We start from the raw sequence: 18802 nt of genomic DNA on the forward strand, positions 1-18802 counted from the left end.
AAAAAAAAAAAAAAGAAGAATTTTAACAAAGGGTATTTTTTTGTCCTGTACATGGCTCTTGTAAAATCTTCCACAAGTCCTCAAATCAAGCAAGCAGTACAAATAGTGAAGATCAGCACATGGCATAGAAGTGCATTAATCATCGTGAGACATAGTCATGTACAAAGGAAGATTTGATTGAGATACAATCATGATTTTCACATACTTGAATACACTTCAGTTTTTATACAGAGCATATTAAGTACTTTAATTGAGTACAAATATTGCTGTACTTACTGTCCGCCTATGAGGCGCCCTTAGACTTTGATACCCATCGTCTACATCACCTCGCTAGAAAATAATTGTTTATTCCAATCAAGTAGTCAGTTTTCACAAGTAAAATGTCAAGTTAAGGAAACCCCTCAGCTCAATTTGATTCAAACTATGAATATCCAGTCCGAAATAAGTAGCCTTTAACTTAAGATTGCAATGCATTATCATTTTGAAAAATACATTTTTGACCAAGGAAAAAAACATTGAAGTACTCTCTCACCACATTATCCAGCTCCATGTTGTTTGAATGATTATCGTGAGGTTTTTCTGAAACATCGAAATTTATGCATGGTTATTTAGGAATAAATTTTGAAAAAAAAACATTTTAAAATAGTTTCAATAAAAAATGTGTTACGCTTACTGCTTGCAGATTTCCTTCTCCTGACAACGATCAGCACAACAGCGACAACAGCCAAAAGCACAACTCCACATACCGTCACGGCAATAATGATGATAGTCGTAGTGTTGTCTCCACCTCCTGTATAAAAAAAGAAGCAGAAAGAAATGTGGAATTGGGAATGAGCGAACATTTAAAATACCCAATTAACAAAGTAAATGAAGATATGTCTCAAAAGTCTCATTGTAAACAATGTTTAAGAACCTAACAATATAATGTGTCACTGTCCCGTACAAATTAAAGGATAGAGTTATACATATGTTTGACAGTCCTAAACCTCACCAGTAGGAGGAGTATCCCCAATGCTGGCCTTACTGCTGTCCACAGTCCAGCTTCCCAACTGGTTATCAGCAAGGCTTCTGGTGAAGGCTGTCTGGGCAGATTCTGACTCGGATTCTCCCACTACTGACTGGAAAGCTGCCACCACACTGCCTTCACTGGAACAAAAATTGCACTCATGTCAACTTCTGAATATTTTAATAAGTACATTCAATAAAAGAACTTTAAGTTAGTAGAGGGATGTAGCAATGCTCAAGTATAAAGTTACATTTCTTTAAGGCATAATGAATTATATACTTGGAACAATGCACAATACACTTTGCTACAGTAATGTAACGGTGACATGGAACAAAATGACAAACCCAGCTTACCTGTATCCAGTGACAGTTGATTTCTCATAGCCAAGAATGTCGTCAAACACACGGTCCAGCTTTAAAGTAACGCAATAAATGAACATGTAGTGTAGACACTGAAATAGTGTCAAAAATTGAAAATGTTTCATACTCTTTTAATAATGATGTATACAAATAATCTTACAATGGATATCATAGACAATGTACATGTAAAATGCCTACCTCATTGATGATTCTATTTGTCAGCTGAACTGCTGTTGTTGACTGAAGATCCCTCAGCTCATTACTGAATGTTTCAGTTGTGAGGGGCAGGGACCCATATAAGATCTTTGGTCCTGAAATTTGGAAACTCTGGTTATAGTTTTAATCAAGTATTGTGATGATAAATGATCATAGGAACTAATAAAAAGACACACAGGAAAAAAACGTGACCTACAACCTGGTACAGTAACTATACTGACAAACCTTCTGTAGTCAAAGACACCACATTAGACGCTGCAGTTCCGTTCCTGTTGGTAGCTCTGACCCGGATGTCATATGTTGCCTTCTCTGGGAGCTGGAAGGTCACACTGAACTGAGGATGGTCCGCACTCGCTGGTTCAAGTTTCTCAGGCCCATCTTGCCATGCACTTGCCCTTGTCCTGTACTGTACAGTGTGTGTTGTTTCCTGCCCACCATTAAACCCAGCTGTCCACTCTACAGTCACAAAACGGCTGGAGTTCTTCATGGTCACTGTCAGGTCTGTTGAGGGCTCAGGGGCACCTGGGGAAAATACTAGCAGGATTCATTTTTGAGAAGGTAATAAAAAGGTAAAAAAGGAACACCTGCATTTGGAACAGATATCTTTGTTCAAGTATGTTTCTTGTAGTTAAAAGTACATGCCACATATCATAAGCTTTGAAAGAACTTTGCATAAATTCTTGTTTATAGTTGGATATATTGGTATTCAAATTGTTTAATTGAGATGGGCTCTGATTGTACATGTAGAATAAACTAAAACCTACTTTCAGCTGTCAGTTCAATGACAGTACTATTGTTGCCCATGATGTTCCTAGCTGTACAGTTGTAGAATCCGTAGTCATCCTCTGTCACTGTTGTGTAGCTCAGTGTGCTGCCCAGACTGTAATTTGTGATGGTAGCATTGCCTGAAACACTCCCACCATCTTTAGCCCACGTAAACGTCACAGGTGTTGGGTAGGCTGTGACGTTACATGTCAAGGTCACGGGTTCACCCTTCGCAACGGCGTATTTGTCTCGGACTCCAACAAAAACAGGAATGTCTGTGAGAATGAAGAATAAACTTACTAATTATGGTTTTCATCTTTTCCCCAACAGAGGACACATTCATTCACTAAAAAAAAAGAAATTTTACAATGTAAAGAAAATCTAAACGTCTACAACAAAATGAGAAAATACTCACAGTTGACCAGAAGCTCCATGTCCCGTGTAGCATTTTCCCCGATCCCGTTGACAGCCTGACATCTGTATGTTCCTGTGTCCGTGTAGCTCACAGTCTGTATGGTGTGGGACAGACTCTTCACATCCTGACCTGTGGCCAGAGTGATGTCACCTACAGACCCTGTCCCCACCCTCACTATGCTGACAGAAGTCGGTTCAGGGTTGCTGTCCACAGTACAGGTCAGGGTGACAGGGCTGTTCTCATCTGCTGGGATGGAGTCAGCAGTGAAGGTGGACACGGTTGGAGGGTCTGAGGGGGTTAGCAAGAGCGATACATAAATATTATATCATGCTTTGTAAGTTGCGATAACCTTAATTTTCAAACTTCAGCCAGATTACACCAGAGCATCTAATGTAACGTCTTTGATCAATTTGATTTTAAGAAAAGCTCAGTGTGAAAGTCCTGAAAAAGAATTTTAGGCCCTGCACCATATTGCACTTCACCTCCGTTTCTCGTACATAACTTCATGTGTGTACCAGATATGTGTAGAAAGACTGAGATATAGAACTTCATACAACAATCATAACATGATACATTTGAAGCTCACTTTTCCACAAGCTAACAACATACATTAGCTAGAAAACAGATGGAACGGATGATATTCAGTATACTCACTGGAGAACAAGTAGTAAACCCAGTCATCAGTAAACAATCTTGAATACCAAGACTGGAAGTTGACAATAAGGTACAGAAGAAACACATTTTACAGCTGCAGGTAAAATACTTAAGGGTTAATGTCCCGTCCCGAGGTGAATATGGTGTGATAAAGCCTTGTCAGTTGCTATAACCCGAATAAAGGCACCGAGTGCCTTAAAGTAACACCCATAAATAGACAACAACATCAGCATAGTTCTATACATTCCTATACGTACTAAATCAGAGAGATAGCTAAGAATGAGCTCACAGTTGACGACCAGCTCTGTCGTGTTGCTGTCCGTTGACCCCACATCGTTAGTGGCCGTGCATCTGTACTGCCCGGCCTGTGCGCGCTGGACATTAGTTATTGTCAGTGTCCCTCCGCTGTCAGCTGTTGTCCCAAAGTTGACGTCCTGTTCAGGCTGTCCCTGTGCCGTGAACTTCCACGTGTAGGTTGGGTCTGGCACAGCGCTGGTAGACCGGCAGGTCAGGGTCACAGTTTGGTTCTCCACTACTGGGCTGGGGGCGATGGTCAGGCTGGGTTTGGACGGTGCATCTGGCGGATAGCATAAAACAATTATGTAAAACTAGAAAGAAATGTACTATTCATCAAAAAGATGTAGAATTTTTCAATCATAACACAATCTAAAAAGGAGAAACCAAGGACTTACACTGCACAATGACAACAGTCGACGCTGTCCCAGTTCCAATGCTGTCATCATGCAGCATGTTACGTGCTGTACACACGTAGGTACCAGCTGCCCCCCTCTGGATCCTTGTGATGGACAGCGTAGCGCTGTTGGACACAGCTGAGGTGCTGCCCTGTTTCTTCCACTCCACACTGGTGACAGCAGGGTTAGCCGTGACAGTACACTCGGCAGCCAGGTCATGGTTCTCCTCTACTGTCACAGTCACAGGAGCCGACACGTCTGGGGGGTCTGGGCGGGGACAATATTATCAAAGTAAGTCTGGGAAAGTGAAACTTGTATCTTACTTCATGTGTATAATGTATTAAAGCAATAGTCTCACAATAAGCCAAACTTACGTTGGACGTCGAGTGTTGTAGACGCCGTGTCCGCACTGCCGATGTTGTTGGTGACGTCACATGAGAAAACTGTGTCATGTTGTTCCCTCCGTACAGCACTGATCGTCAGCACACCGCCGTTCTGACTAAACTGGTCCTCAGCATCAGTGTTAATGGTCCTCCCTCCCTCCTTCCAGGTGTAGGTGAAGGTGTCAGGGTTGCCGTCAGCAGGGCAGGAGAAGCTTGCCGACTGCCCGGCTATGACTGTGGTGGTCGCCGGAGGGGTTGGGCTGATTTCTGCTGGGTCTGGGATTGGATAAACATGTCAGATGGTGGCAGAATGGTACAGAAGTCTCAGCATAGAAGATGTTAGGTAAAATATTGCATAATCAGAATTTTCTTGCTACAATGATGTGTAAATTGTCTATTTGTTTATGTAGAAACAATCTGCAGATGTGTACCACACAAACTCACATCTGACATTGTGAGTGGTCTTTGCCTCCAGGTGAAATAATGTAAAATCTGAACTTTCTTGTTACAATGATGTGTAAATTTGTTTTTGTAAACGCACTCAAACTCACATCTGACATTGAAAGTGGTCTGTGTCTCCAGGTTACTCTGCAGCACAGTCTGACTGACGACACATCTGTAGGACACGCCGCTGTCGTCTTTAGTCGGAGTGAAGATGTACTGTCGTGATGACGTCACACTGCCATCAGACTGTTCCACGTCAGTCTGCTGCTCAGCCTCCGCAGTCCTGTTCTCCTGACCTCGGTACCAGCTGATGGTGGCAGGGGGGTAGCCTCCGGCCGTGGTGCAGGTCAGCGTCAGGGGGGACTCCGTACTGGGGGTCCCGGAGGGGGAGATGGTCGGGGGGCCGGCAGGTGCTTGGAGGGGGGGGGGCAAAAGTAGGAAACATATAGGAAACAAATGTAGTTCATACTTAATGCATTATGTTTCGTAACTATTACTGCATAGAATGATGTCTGCATAGAATTTATTTTGTAAATGTGTGATTCACGATATCATAATTAATGTCTTCTGACTACAATTTAAAAGTACAATTTACCATTTAAACTACTTGAAAAGTATGAAACACGATGGGATTTAAGGGGGAAAACTTCATAACTCAACATTTAAGAATTTAGATTTATCAAATCAATTTATTTCATGAATTGTTGAATCCATCTGTCGTTGTTGGTAAGATAGTATGGAGAGGTGAAGAGAAGCTTCCTTATATGTAGACCTCACGTGAAAATCCTCTTCCAGGATGAGACAACGAGGTCATACAGATGATCAAAATGTTATCGTGAACGAGCAATAAACAGGCAGAGTCTGCTGATTTACGGTTCCTACTCAGTCCTAGATCATCATAAAATATATTTTTACTCTTTTAATTTATATTTTTATTTTCCTTCCTGATAATATTTGAGATACTACAACCCTTCTAGACTAAAATAAAGTTGATTTCAAGATTTCAACCCTCTACCTGACTGTGGTCCCATTATCTAGGCGCCAAACAATTATTAAATTTCTGATTCATACTTAAATTTCCTCACCTGCTACAGAAAAGACCACAGATTCTGGCCCCACCATTGTAGGTGTACCTGCAGTCAGCACAGTAACCTCACAGAAGAACTCTCCTCTGTCACTCAGCCTGGTGTTCTGTATCCGCAGACTTGCCCGACCCTCAATGTCGATGTCTCTGTCTCTGTACTCGTTATAACGGCCGTCAGTAATGGGCCCTTGACCTTGTGCCAGTACAGCTGTACTTGCATGAAAAGCACCGCCTTTAGACCAGGACACTGCTGCCTGCTGGTCAGGATCAATGACACAACTGATGATGGCCTGCTGTCCCACAAGGACGCCTTGAGGTGCCGTTACTGTGAGGCTCACGTCGGCATAAGTAACTGTAAAATTAATCAAAACGTAGGGTACACACATCTATTGTCGCATTTTTTAAATGATTTACTTATGATTCATGATTTATTACTTCGTTTCTCTTTCCGCATGTATCGTATGACACAGTTGCGCAAGTTTTTGAGTATTCAAGTTATATATTATGCAAAAAATTGCCCGGTTAAATAATGGGGTCGCTATTGTTCGTGTCCTTTTTTAACGGTTATACGTGTCTGTTAGAAATCTTAAAATAGTTATATAGTGACTATCGCAGCCCCTAGAGATTAGAATCAAAAGTTAGAAAATACTAATATTGGTAGACTGTCTGAACACCTGACTGTATGTAAATCTTGTAGCTACAAACGTGTCTTACCTGGATAGAACGACAACACAGAGAGTGATGTCAACACTACGAGTAGATATCGCACGTTTTTATCTGTGTTCGTGGCATAACATGCGGTAGTCATTGCGTTTGGACAAAACTCAGCTGGTTCACTATACTGAAAACTCGCTGTTAAAGACCCCAGCTTACTTCCGGGTAGTTTATTTGCCCTCTCCGATTCGGTGTACTGATCTGAGGTGCGTCACCTTCATAAAGAACTGGGAACTAGAGATTTTGGCAATTGTCAGGGAAATTAAATCCCTTTCTTGAAGTCGATGATGTCGTCATTGTTTTGACAATATTCTCATATGTTTTCATAAGCTGAGCTCAGCCGCTCATTTGTAGCCGCATGCATTACTACTGAGTCACTTTATGACTTAATAGGTTACGAATATGCAAATACCTACCCCAGGACGTCATAAAACTGTTAACTTCAGAACCTATCCCGACCTGGAAACGTCCAAGGGGTCGCCGGCCCAATGGCAAGATGGGAAGACCATATCTTCCATACACTTTAGGAGCGACTGGAGGGTCTGTGCTGGAAACAGAACAGCTTGGCGGGACCTGCGCATGACTGGCCGTCATGCATCAGAACTTGATGCCTGCGGTTGATCCATATTTGGATGGGATCAATCTAAATATAAGGCGTCATCTGCGATCATGTAATTGATTATATATTCTATAATCTTTCATGCAGTTGGGATAGGACTCTTGTCAATCAATCGAGGCAGGATCCTCCCAAACAATGAGTCGTTGAGGGCAGAGCACTTAAAATCAACAGTAAACCAACAATGAAAGAAGTAGTGATATCATTCTTTTCATTATAGCCATCTATTTATCATCAGTATCCAGCGAGGACATCTACAGGCTACTGATAGAAACTTTAATTTTATTTCGAAACTGTTTTTTATACTCAAGATCTAGATAAAATATTTAAGAATCCAAGAAACTACAGCGACCAATCTAGACTGACAGTTTTCATCATCCGTCGTCCCTGTCGGGTGGGGTTAACTGCTCAGTTTTGGCTTCGTTGAAGTACAGACCAACATAGGAAGCTGCTTTCTCAAGAGATTGCAGAGTGATTCTGTGTCTTTCACCAACTGGGCTGCCTAGGCCAAATCATCAGCCAAATCTAGATCTGTGAGATTGACTACTGGGTAACGGCGACTCCTTTTAGTCTGGACTTCGATACCTTTTTCTTGCATACTGTCAAGTGATAGTCGTAAAATGTAGTCTAGTACGATTATGAAAAGGAACGGGGCTAATTGGTTTTACGTAATATAGCTGGTTGGTCAAGAGCATTTGATGATCGGTCAAGACTGCACAAGAGGGCTGGGCCCATTTGTGAATTATCATCTTCTGGGTATACAAATAGGTACTACTATCATTGCTTTCTTATGCGATGAAGCTGAAATTGGATTGGTCCTAGTATCCTAATACGACACACAAGCGAACTGTAAATACCTACAATGTATAGTATAAAATTAACACAACGGATACATTGTAATTACTTACGCAATTCAGACGTAAGTCTGCAAAGTGGTATCTCAATATAGTTTAAAAGTTAAACTGCATTCCGTGGGAAACAGAACACTATGCTGGTCACGTGTTCCAGACAGTTTGGTAGTTGTTATTGTACGACCACAACTTTTCATTTTTAGAACCTATTCATGAGATGCCGATATGAATATCAAATGCTATTCATCACATTAAAATATCAGTACTTAAAATATCACTGTCTGAAAAAAACATACAAACCATTAAGGAACAGTCTTCTTTTAATGCAAACACAATGCAAACAGCAAAATATTGAATTTCCATATGAAAAGATATACAAAATCTTTGTAACAATCATACAAATATACAATTGTAATTACTTCAGTGATAGTACTGCTGCATACTATACTTGTCATGCTCAGACGATAGACACAAACAAAGCATCGTTATAATAGACTTTCAAATAGTCTTGGAATTCAAAGTATTCTCCAAATCAGATTTCAGAATATCATGAAACTACAACCATAACAACTACAACCAATTAAAACTACAACCAAGCAAATTGAAAACCTTCTTGGCCAATCAGTGTTGAATATTTATTTACCACAAAAACTTAGTTACCAAACGTTTTACACATACAAATCTGAAGCAAAATTGTCATAGAAAAAAAGTGATGAAAATAAATTAAATTGCAAATGTACATTTTAGCAGTCATTAAAAAAATTAAATCACAATGTAAAAACGACACCTAGTTATAGAATTAGCTTCCATAATAAAAATCGCTAATATTTACAGCCACATAAACTTTTTCCATTTATATTACATTAATTGAACATTTACATATCACACAGTACATTCATCACAATAAAATCCAGTCCATTTACGAGTATATGTGCCTGTTTATATTCTCATTAAGTATGTCATGCGTATCAAGTTAAGTGAAGAGTATACAACAGTTATGAATTTGTCAAAGCACGCTGATTAACTCAGCACGCTGCCCCAACACACACATATTCTACAATGCCTCAATTGCCCCTAAAATACGTTTCCCGGAACAAACGACAAGAATTGTGTTGTCTTGGGGATGTGAAGACAATTGATGCATGATATTAAACTTGTTCATCAGCATTCTTAGGGAGTTGGGCATCTTTTTCAGATGTGTTCTTCTTCCTGTAGAATATTTCAGAAAACCAACAGAACAACTGAAGTCACATAACTTCATAGAGTTTCCTGTATCATATTCGTGTTGCTATGGTATGTACACGACATGTATAATGTACATTTATGCAGAGCCAGTAGGGTGGTGGTAAGACCTATACCATTATCTGAACTCGTCATCACTCACATCCACTTCATAAGCACCTTGATGAATTGAGATATGGTTCAAAAACTGCGAAGAGGATTTGCAAGAAAATGATGATGATGAAAGATGCATGAAGATAAAATGGCATGTTTGCTACTCCTAAACGCACACAGAGTAACTTGTTAATGGCCAAACCTTTTCTTTCCTTTTTTCTTTTTTTGTTTTGGAAGAGGATCAAGCTGTAGTGGTCGTAGCATGCGAGGATTTCCATGCATTGGGTAAGAGAGAGTGTCTGGAGTCACCTCATTATTGGTAGGCTCCACATGTTCCGGAGCAGGTGTTGACTGTGGTTCAAGCTTGACATTCTGTTGTGACCTGCATGGTTTATTTGAAAAAATACATGATCATAATTGTTTCTCTTTTGATAATACTGTACATACAATATAATGTAGTCAATGAATATACCAGGCACATGAACATGAAAATAATTGTTGTATTTTGTTATGTTTAATATTCATTTTGACAGTATTCAAATAAAGGGCTGACACATCAGATAATATGTAGAGATGTTTGCAAAATACTTTGAATCTTTAAAATTTGTGTTTTCATATCTTTCATGGAGCCTTCATAATGTGTAGCATAAATGTAAAAAGATCAAATAACAAAGAATTTAAAATCTGTTATGGTCTCAATGCTCACCTGGGTTCACTCATATCACCATTTGAAACTGGAAGATAGAAAATAAACGTTCAGATCTTTCCAAAATCAAAACTGATATAATTATATAAAGGACAGAGCGAAAGAGCTATAGATTTAGTCATCAATAAATACATAAACTGCAATTCCAGTTGTGCTTTGTAAAACGACTTCAGTTCCTGCATAATGTAACCTATAGTAGAATTGCAGCATTTATTTCATAATCATATACCATCAAGTAATACTTTGCTTTCTAATATCATATAAGGAAATATATGAAGATATCTATTCGCCCCTTTGGCATGTCTTATTGTGAGGTTGAATTTTATCAAGTACACGCACGCGCACACACACATCCAAACATGCTAAGTGCTAACAAAAGATGGGACTTTTACTTTATCTATTACCAAATATGTCGAATAACTAAGGACTTTAGTGATGTTTTGTAATTTATGCCTACCTCCTATAGCTGAAATTGGCTTGGAAAGGGTATGATTCTATCTAAATATTTTTGTTGTTACAGTATGTGACAAAATATATATTTAAATATATAAATATATGCCAGTTGCAAGGATGAGATATCCAATGAAAACCACAATGAAAGCATCAAGAACAAGTTGTGACAAGAGGATACAGTCATCAGTTTCAGAACTTATTATCATTTATGCACCACAGCAACATTACGATGGACCAAAGCTTGATTTAGGCAGGTATAATAAACCCAACAGTTACGTCAACAAGCAAAAACAATATATTTCACTCTCTCAGGCTAAAGTAAAAAATCAAAGAAGTATGTTATAGCTAAAACTTTTCATGATAAATGTCTATGAAACAAAATATGATGTTCCACAATGTCATATCTTTGCCAAAGATTGTTAACCTTTATGTCTTAGTCAGAAATATTTTAAAATGATTTGTTCATCATTGATAATGCAATGAAAGTCCTCATTTATATACAATGTAATGTCGCCTGACACCTTTTTCTACCCAATGAGCTCAACTAGTCCAAAATCTATAAGTTTGATATTAACGAAGGTTACTAATAGTATTTTTCATCTTTTATGTAAATGACCTGATTAACAAAATATAAGATTCTGCTTAATTTTAATTTTCTTAGTTACATGTCACATATTTGAAAGTCATATCATGGGTAGTCAACACAAATTTATAAACAGACAACCCATTTTCATGATATATTACATGATCATAAAAACTTAAGAAACCACAGCACAATCACATGAGCATCACATTAAAATCACAAAGGATCTACCTTCTCAAATCCAGAACAAATGCTCAGGAGTCAGAAAAGGAGGACTCTATAAGCCTCACATGTAAGTGAAATGTTTGAAAGTGTAAGGGTACCAACTACCAAGAAATCTTGAATCTCATAAATCCTCTGCACAAGTATATTGTATTCTTTATGTCATGTAGTTGTTCTTTCTAGTTGGTAGAGTTACTATTTTCTTGTTTACAAGCATATCATATAGGTTTGTCCATGTGGTAATGTGCTACAGGGAGAATATCTACAAAGAAAATTCTCAGTAAAGCTGATTGTGGATCTAAATAAACTGAAACTCAAATGGACTCAAGTCCTACTGACACTGCAGGTACTCACTTCGAATTCTTTAAATTTGCAAATTTAAGACCTGCCTCCCTGATTATAGATGTACACAAAAAAGACTTGCTAGTGGAATCAGTGAAATTTACTAAACCTGCAGTGCTTAACGTTTGCAAGAGTATTGAAGCATTACCTTACATTAGATATTAAAGGTACTCTATATTCAAAGCAAACTACAGGTATATGCATGGAATATTCGCTTAGCACAAGGTTATTATCATACAACAAGCTTACTTATAGGGCTGGCATGTATGCTTTGTTTCAACTCTGCTTATTTGTGTTCACATTTCCACTCGGAGACTTGATGCGCGTGCCATATTTGTTATTTGTTGAGGCTCTTGCTTAAAATGTTTGTTGAGATTCTTGCTCATAAATCAATAAACGAATGGCTCCAGCTATATGGCTAAACAAATAAACAGCAAAATTCTTCCTATCAAAGGGACAACAATTCCTTAGTCCCGTCAGGCACTGCTGCAGGAAATCACTTCTGCCCTGCAAGATCATAGATCCCTGTAATTAAAGATAAACTTCAATTTAGACTCTGGCATTTTACTTTGCATGAGTACAAAATGAAGAACAGATAATTTTGCAATTATAGTAAAGAGGGAAGGCCACGTTTTTTTTGTTGTTGTCTGTCTTCTGACGAGTTCACTGTCCAGTACAACATTTCTTTTAAATATTCAACGTCAGTACTAGCCTTTTGTACTAACAAGGTTGAAAAACTAAAACTTAAGATGAATTCAACTATCAAGGCAGCAGATATGGGGATTTCGAATGATCAGAAAGACAAAATATGTCATTGATCTACTTTTGAAAAAAAAACTTTTATAACTGCAGTACTGCACTTATTATTGTGGATTTAGGATTTCAAAAATAAATAACCATTTTCTTGTTCCAGGAGTCATCACATTTCATGGAAAGAGGCACATGTATTTGGGAGTAAAAAAAAGAATAATGCCCTACGAGCCAAGTGTCGATGGATCTGCTGTTTCAGTAGACACTTGTGGGCGTGGTATCTTCAGTTCCTGAGCACCGTCAGGTTGAGGCATGTCTAGGGGTGACCAAAAAGGAAATATGGATCGATATTTTTGCTTTCTATTGTAAATTTGCAAAAGCAATCGCAACAAGTTTGTTCTTAACTTTCAATACGTATTTACAGTATCTGAGACTGCTAAAATTCTATAAAAGTTTAAAGTTATAATTTGCATTAAGATCATTGTTATTGAAGAATAGGCAACCTAAGGACCTAATTTCCTGATGTTAGTCCTGTACATTCCAGGTACTTAAAGGTCTCAGAGACTAAAATAAAGACCCCACTGTAGCAACAAGTCAAGTAAGTAAGTCAAGGTAGCAACAGGTGTAAGAAATTGAATTTAAAGTCACAATAAAGCTTAAGTAAGGCTCATTGTACCAAAATGAAATGAGCAAATTCTAATGACGATGATGACGATGAAATCCTAAACATAACTGTTGCAAGGGACAAAGACAATCTGGTTAATATTGAATTCACAATTATCAGTTATCTTAAAAAAATGCTTTGTGTCATGTGTGAAAAAAAACCAAATGGAAGAATACCTGGCTAAAGTAAATTGTTTTGAATTTACTCCCCTTTATACCTATAACGAGAAAAGCTACTGTACTCTACAGTAACTGTAACAAATACTAAGAAAAATTTTCTGCCAAATTAATAATTCAAAGCACCGTATCGTTTGAAATGACACCACAAATAAATGAAAATCAATGTATTACTATAAAATCCTGAACTAATGAATCAGATGCACTTTTAAAATCTAAGCTCTGTCAGTGTCATTTCTATTTAATATCAAAGTCTTAGCTCTGACATATCACTACCACTTCATTTGCTGAGCATTTTCTATGTGTAAACAAGGAAAACAAACTTTAAGCTTTTTTACATTGTAAGGATAAATGGATGACAGGTTTAACATATTGTTTGTTTTCAATATGGAAATATGAAACAAACCTTGAGGAAGGACTGGGCCATACAATATCTTACAGTTACAGTCACCGTTACTTGCACAAATGCACAAGGACCATTAAATAGTAGATCTCTACTTTGTGTACTAGTGTACACAAAAGGACTGTTAGAAGACTATTACACACTTGATTATACTCAGGAGATAACACGGTCTGCTTGAGCAAGATTTGCATGTACCATAGACCAAAGAAAACTATGTGTATGATTTCAGAAGATGTAAGGCTAAAGGCTGCCAGCTATGTTTTCTTCCAAAGAGCATGTATCATAAAAAAAAAAATTTTAGCTATTGTGAAGAACTTTCAACAGAGGAGTATCTTTACCCTCACACTGTCATGAGCCAATTATAAAGTCTAGTTCTCTCTGACCCATACCATTGAACCATGACAGTATTGAAATAAAACATTTTAAAATATGCTGATTTCAGTTAAACCTCTGCATGTAGAATGATTAAGCAATAAAGTTGTTATGTCCAATGATGTATGTAGTACTATCCAATTAGTTACATTAAATTAGTTCTTTCAATAAAAGTCAGTAACTGTGGAATCAGTGGTAGTTTTTATGATATTATTTTTAGAGTTTATCAACATTTTACCCATTCAATCACTCTGGAGCATGCAGCATGAAAAGTGTTGCCTATAATGTAGATTATCCTGAAGCACTTCTATAGAAACTGATGACTTGACTTACCTCTGCTGCACTGTTTTTTCCCACAGCAGACACGAACCATGAGCCATATGAAGGCCGCCAACAAGAGGACAAGAGAGACTGCTCCGAGGACAATGCCAAAAACGTAATCTGCATTCCCTGAAAAATGCAATGTCTGTCAGTAGCACATCTATGGCAACCGGACTTGAATAAATATCTAACGATATTGTGTATAGCAGACTAAAACTGCCAAGCGGTCCATTAGTGTTAAAGATGACTTGCAAGGCTTAGTAAAAGATCAGCTTTCTGACACTTTTATGTTGCAGTAATCTTTTTTTTCGCCTTAAGTGGGCTTTTTTTATTCAGAAAAACACTTACATAAAGACAAATATAAAAAAATACAAAGTGTGCAGAAGTTTTTCAAATGTAAGCTCAGCCCAGACCACCCACTTCGTGATTTGGTACTGTCAGGTGTGACAGCACGGGAATGTCTCTGAGGAACTCTGGTGGAATCACTGTTCCCATTGCACAGACAAATAGATTGTATAATTCATATCTCCACCAGACCATCCGACTGTACAATAGTCAAATGCAAGCTTAGTGTTTTTTCACATTGCTTCTTCTTTTATGTACCCGTATGTATGTAATTTTCTTCTTGTATCATTGACATTGTAAAGTCCAAGCAATTCAGGACTGCTATGTGCAAATTGATTGAATTGATTACTCTAACGCACTGACAGCTGTGACAGTTAATCCAAAATTGATATACTTGTAATACTTGACTGATCTTGACTACGATGTCAATCTATGGTGTCATCACCTTGCTGTGCATAGAGTGCAGATACCACAGTCCCAGCAATGGCAATTGCGAAGCCCTCTACCAACAGAAGTGCCATGGTTACAATGGGGAGGTTCCCTTTATGGTCTGAAAGTAGGAAGTGGGGTAAAAATATTGCAGTAAATGATACATAATTACGGAAATACATTGGTGACGAAAACATGTAGACCCCGCTCACATTAAAAAAAAAATAGATTCAGATTGACCGCAAATCCCGATCGAAATTAGTCAGACTGGATCCTTTTTGCAGTGTGAACGCTCCAATCCAGATTGATTTACTTCGTTCTGGATCCAAAAGTAATCCACCTCGAGGAGGTAGACACTTGAAGTGGATCCCGATCCGACGTAACGCAAAGTGGATTTGCTTCGGACTTGGATTCACAGGTGTGACAAATACCACAACCGATTGGGTATTATATGCAGTGTACATTTGACAATGACCTTGTGTGATGCTATGGATACATTGCCAGCCAAGTATGAATAGGACACACAGATACATGGTTTACCCCAAGTTACTATCTAAAACGTTACACTTAAGTGGAATGGCGAGTGGAATCGAATATTACAACCCGCAAAATATCGGCCTGCACGCACCGGGAGCTAGATTCTGGCCACCCAAACATGTTCAAAGAGGTGTTCTCTATATTTCCGCTAAGATCCCACGCTGTACAAACTTTTTTAGTTCCTTTCTTTGGCAAAGTTTAAGGCAGGGTCTTAGTTACAATACTGGACTCAACTTGTACCCTAGGTTTTTTTTCAGGAAATATATATATAATTATGTAAAATCTTACATTATTCCACAGGTTACCCTCACACCATCATATAGTAAATAGTTAATTCGCAAATTTGAACCAAACTAAAACAAAAGTGCAGCCTTATAATACAGGTCAGTATGTAGATAAATGACTAGAATATTGGCTTTAAAAATTGGATTTCCAAGCCCTGAAAACTGCACTGGATGCCTTTAAAAGAAGATAGTGCATCAGCATACAATTAGGAAGTGTAGTTATCGCTAAGAATGATTCTGTGGGCATGTTTCTTAACCCTTCATGAAAGAGATACAACAAATCAATTTACACTTATCTTCATTCAATGACAATTTTCTGATGACCACGTGTCAAGTTGATTAATAATTGTCTGCACAGAAGATTGTTGACTGAAAAGTCTACTTTCTGTTAATGTTATTAACATATTTCCATCTGTTCAAGAAAAATTGCATCGCATCATTTACATGTACGAAAATGTAAAATGAGGACAGGCCCTAATTTTGCACCCTGAGGAACTCCTGATGCAATTTTCTTTCAACCTGATTATATTTGATGTGGTGTCGTGTTATGCTATGTAGTTAAATTGATATTAACAGTAAAAATACTAGACTAAGTATACAATACCAATACATGTAAGTACTAAAACTTGGTGGTTTCTGTCAGAAACAATCTAACTAGTATTCTATCTATTTCGAAAAAAACACACACCAGACTTGAAGAGCTGTCCAGCAATTGCTGCCCCGATGTTCATCCCAATTCCAACACCAGAGAGCACGACAATGGCGATTAATGCATGATCACCTGTAAATGAATGTCCACATTACATAACATTTCCATGATGATATTAAAATGTCTGTCAATGGTTGTAGTCAGCAGTGCATTTGACAACAAATTGCAATCATTTTTTCACAGACTTAAAAGTTTGTATAGAAATGACAAAAAAAATTATGTACATGTGGTAAAAGAATTACATAATGATACTATAAACATGATTGTATACAAACTTTAAAAGGAATAATCTTCTTGGTGCAAAGTTCAGGCAGAAAAGAAAGCGGAAAGGCCACTTGATAAGGAAAGTGACTGCACAAAAATAATCCCAATCATGCAATTTTCTAACCATAATGTTTTGGTTTAAATTCACCATTTTTAATGGCATCTGCCACCATTTGTGCCATAGTGATTACTATTATATATAATAATATACAGCAAGAATAAATTCTCAAAATGTCAAATGTGGCAGATTATGTCCTTTTACTCTGTTCATCCTTTGATTAAGTATCTGTATCTGTATAGCCGGTATAACCACCCTTCGGCGTAACACACCAGCTTCTGTATCTGTATAGCCGGTATAACCACCCTTCGGCGTAACACACCAGCTTCTGTATCTGTATAGCCGGTATAACCGCCTTTCGGCGTAACACAACGGCTTCTGTATATATATATCTGTATAGACGGTATAACCGCCCTTTGGCGTAACACACCACCTTCTTTATCTGTATATCCGGTATAACCGCCTTTCGGCGTAACACAACAGCTTCGCAGGCACGCGGCGCGGCGGCAGCTGGCTACATTACACCGATCGACTTGATATACATATTTATTACAAATTCAACACATGGTGTGAACAGGAAAACAGTAAGGGTTGTGAGCCACAATTTGAGTGCAATATATATATATTAACCAACACTAAAGAGTAACTGAGATGAAAACTTTTAAACCAAAATTACTTACCATCTCCATTGTTGGGTGGAACATAAGCCAGTATGATCACCAGCACTGCCACCAGAACTCCAAATAGTGGCCCAAAACGAGCCATGTTTCTTATGGTATCACATGGACATGAACATGGACATGAACATGAACAGTTCCCTATGAAAAAAAAGTTTGAAAGGAGTCTGTGTAAACACACTCAAATGCACAGTGTCACACAAATGAGTCACAAATTGTAACTGATATCTTATTTTTTGAGCAGTTTATGTAACAATTAGACTTCCTCTTTAGACAATTAGACTACAGTCTATCTAATATCTATCTATCCATGCCATATCTATATATATATATCTGTATAATCTATATATAATATCTATATCTATCTATCGAACTATCTAGATAATATAGATTGAAAGATAGATTCACAAATTGTAACTGATATCTTATTTTTTGAGCAGTTTATGTAACAATTCAAATACAGTCTATCTAATATCTATCTATATCTATCCATATCTATATATGTATCTGTATATGTATCTATATATAATATCTATATCTATCTATCGAACTATCTAGATAATATAGATAGATAGATAGATAATATATATACACGTAAGAGAGTCTACAAGACTTAACTATTCCCTTTTTTCTTATAGAATAAAGCTCATATTATACTAAAATGAAAATTGGCATTTACTGATCTAGGATATGATTACTAAATAAAATGTTTAAGACACTTACCGCATCCATCTGCCACCAGTATGGCTATCACCAAGATGGCAGCCCACAGAGCCAGGCACAAAAAGACAATACCAACATGCAGGAGCATCCAGATGACTACCGGCAAAAATAAAACAAGAGGTAAGTTTTGTATCCGAATGATAATTTCTGAAAATACTTTTAAAATTTGACAAAAAGGTTCTGCTGAAATGAAATGTATAAATTGGAAAATTGTTTTAAATGGATAGGAAAGTAAATGGATATGACAATT

At 37.7% G+C, this 18802-nt stretch overlaps 2 protein-coding genes across 2 annotated transcripts in view; both read right to left on the minus strand.

Annotated features, from left to right (window-relative positions):
* The window catches only part of LOC109472952 (tyrosine-protein kinase receptor Tie-1-like), a 5754-nt gene extending 5204 nt beyond the window's left edge, over positions 1-550 (minus strand). Inside the window, exon 1 of the mRNA XM_019772817.1 lies at positions 533-550. Coding sequence (XP_019628376.1) covers positions 533-550 — 18 coding nt within the window. The remainder of the gene's footprint in view (positions 1-532) is intronic.
* Positions 551-1792: 1242 nt separating this feature from the next.
* Positions 1793-6826, minus strand: LOC109472953 (Down syndrome cell adhesion molecule-like protein 1 homolog). Its single transcript, XM_019772818.1, has 9 exons — positions 6733-6826; positions 6068-6370; positions 5042-5347; positions 4482-4766; positions 4108-4374; positions 3705-3992; positions 2762-3049; positions 2346-2621; positions 1793-2103 (listed from the first exon to the last, which is right to left on the minus strand). Exons 1-9 carry the CDS (start codon positions 6824-6826, stop codon positions 1793-1795), a joined length of 2418 nt encoding a protein of 805 aa, XP_019628377.1.
* Positions 6827-18802: the final 11976 nt, after the last annotated feature.

This window comes from Branchiostoma belcheri, unplaced genomic scaffold (assembly GCF_001625305.1).
Source record: "Branchiostoma belcheri isolate BF01 breed outbred unplaced genomic scaffold, Haploidv18h27 scaffold29, whole genome shotgun sequence".
In the NCBI taxonomy this organism is placed as follows: domain Eukaryota; kingdom Metazoa; phylum Chordata; class Leptocardii; order Amphioxiformes; family Branchiostomatidae; genus Branchiostoma; species Branchiostoma belcheri.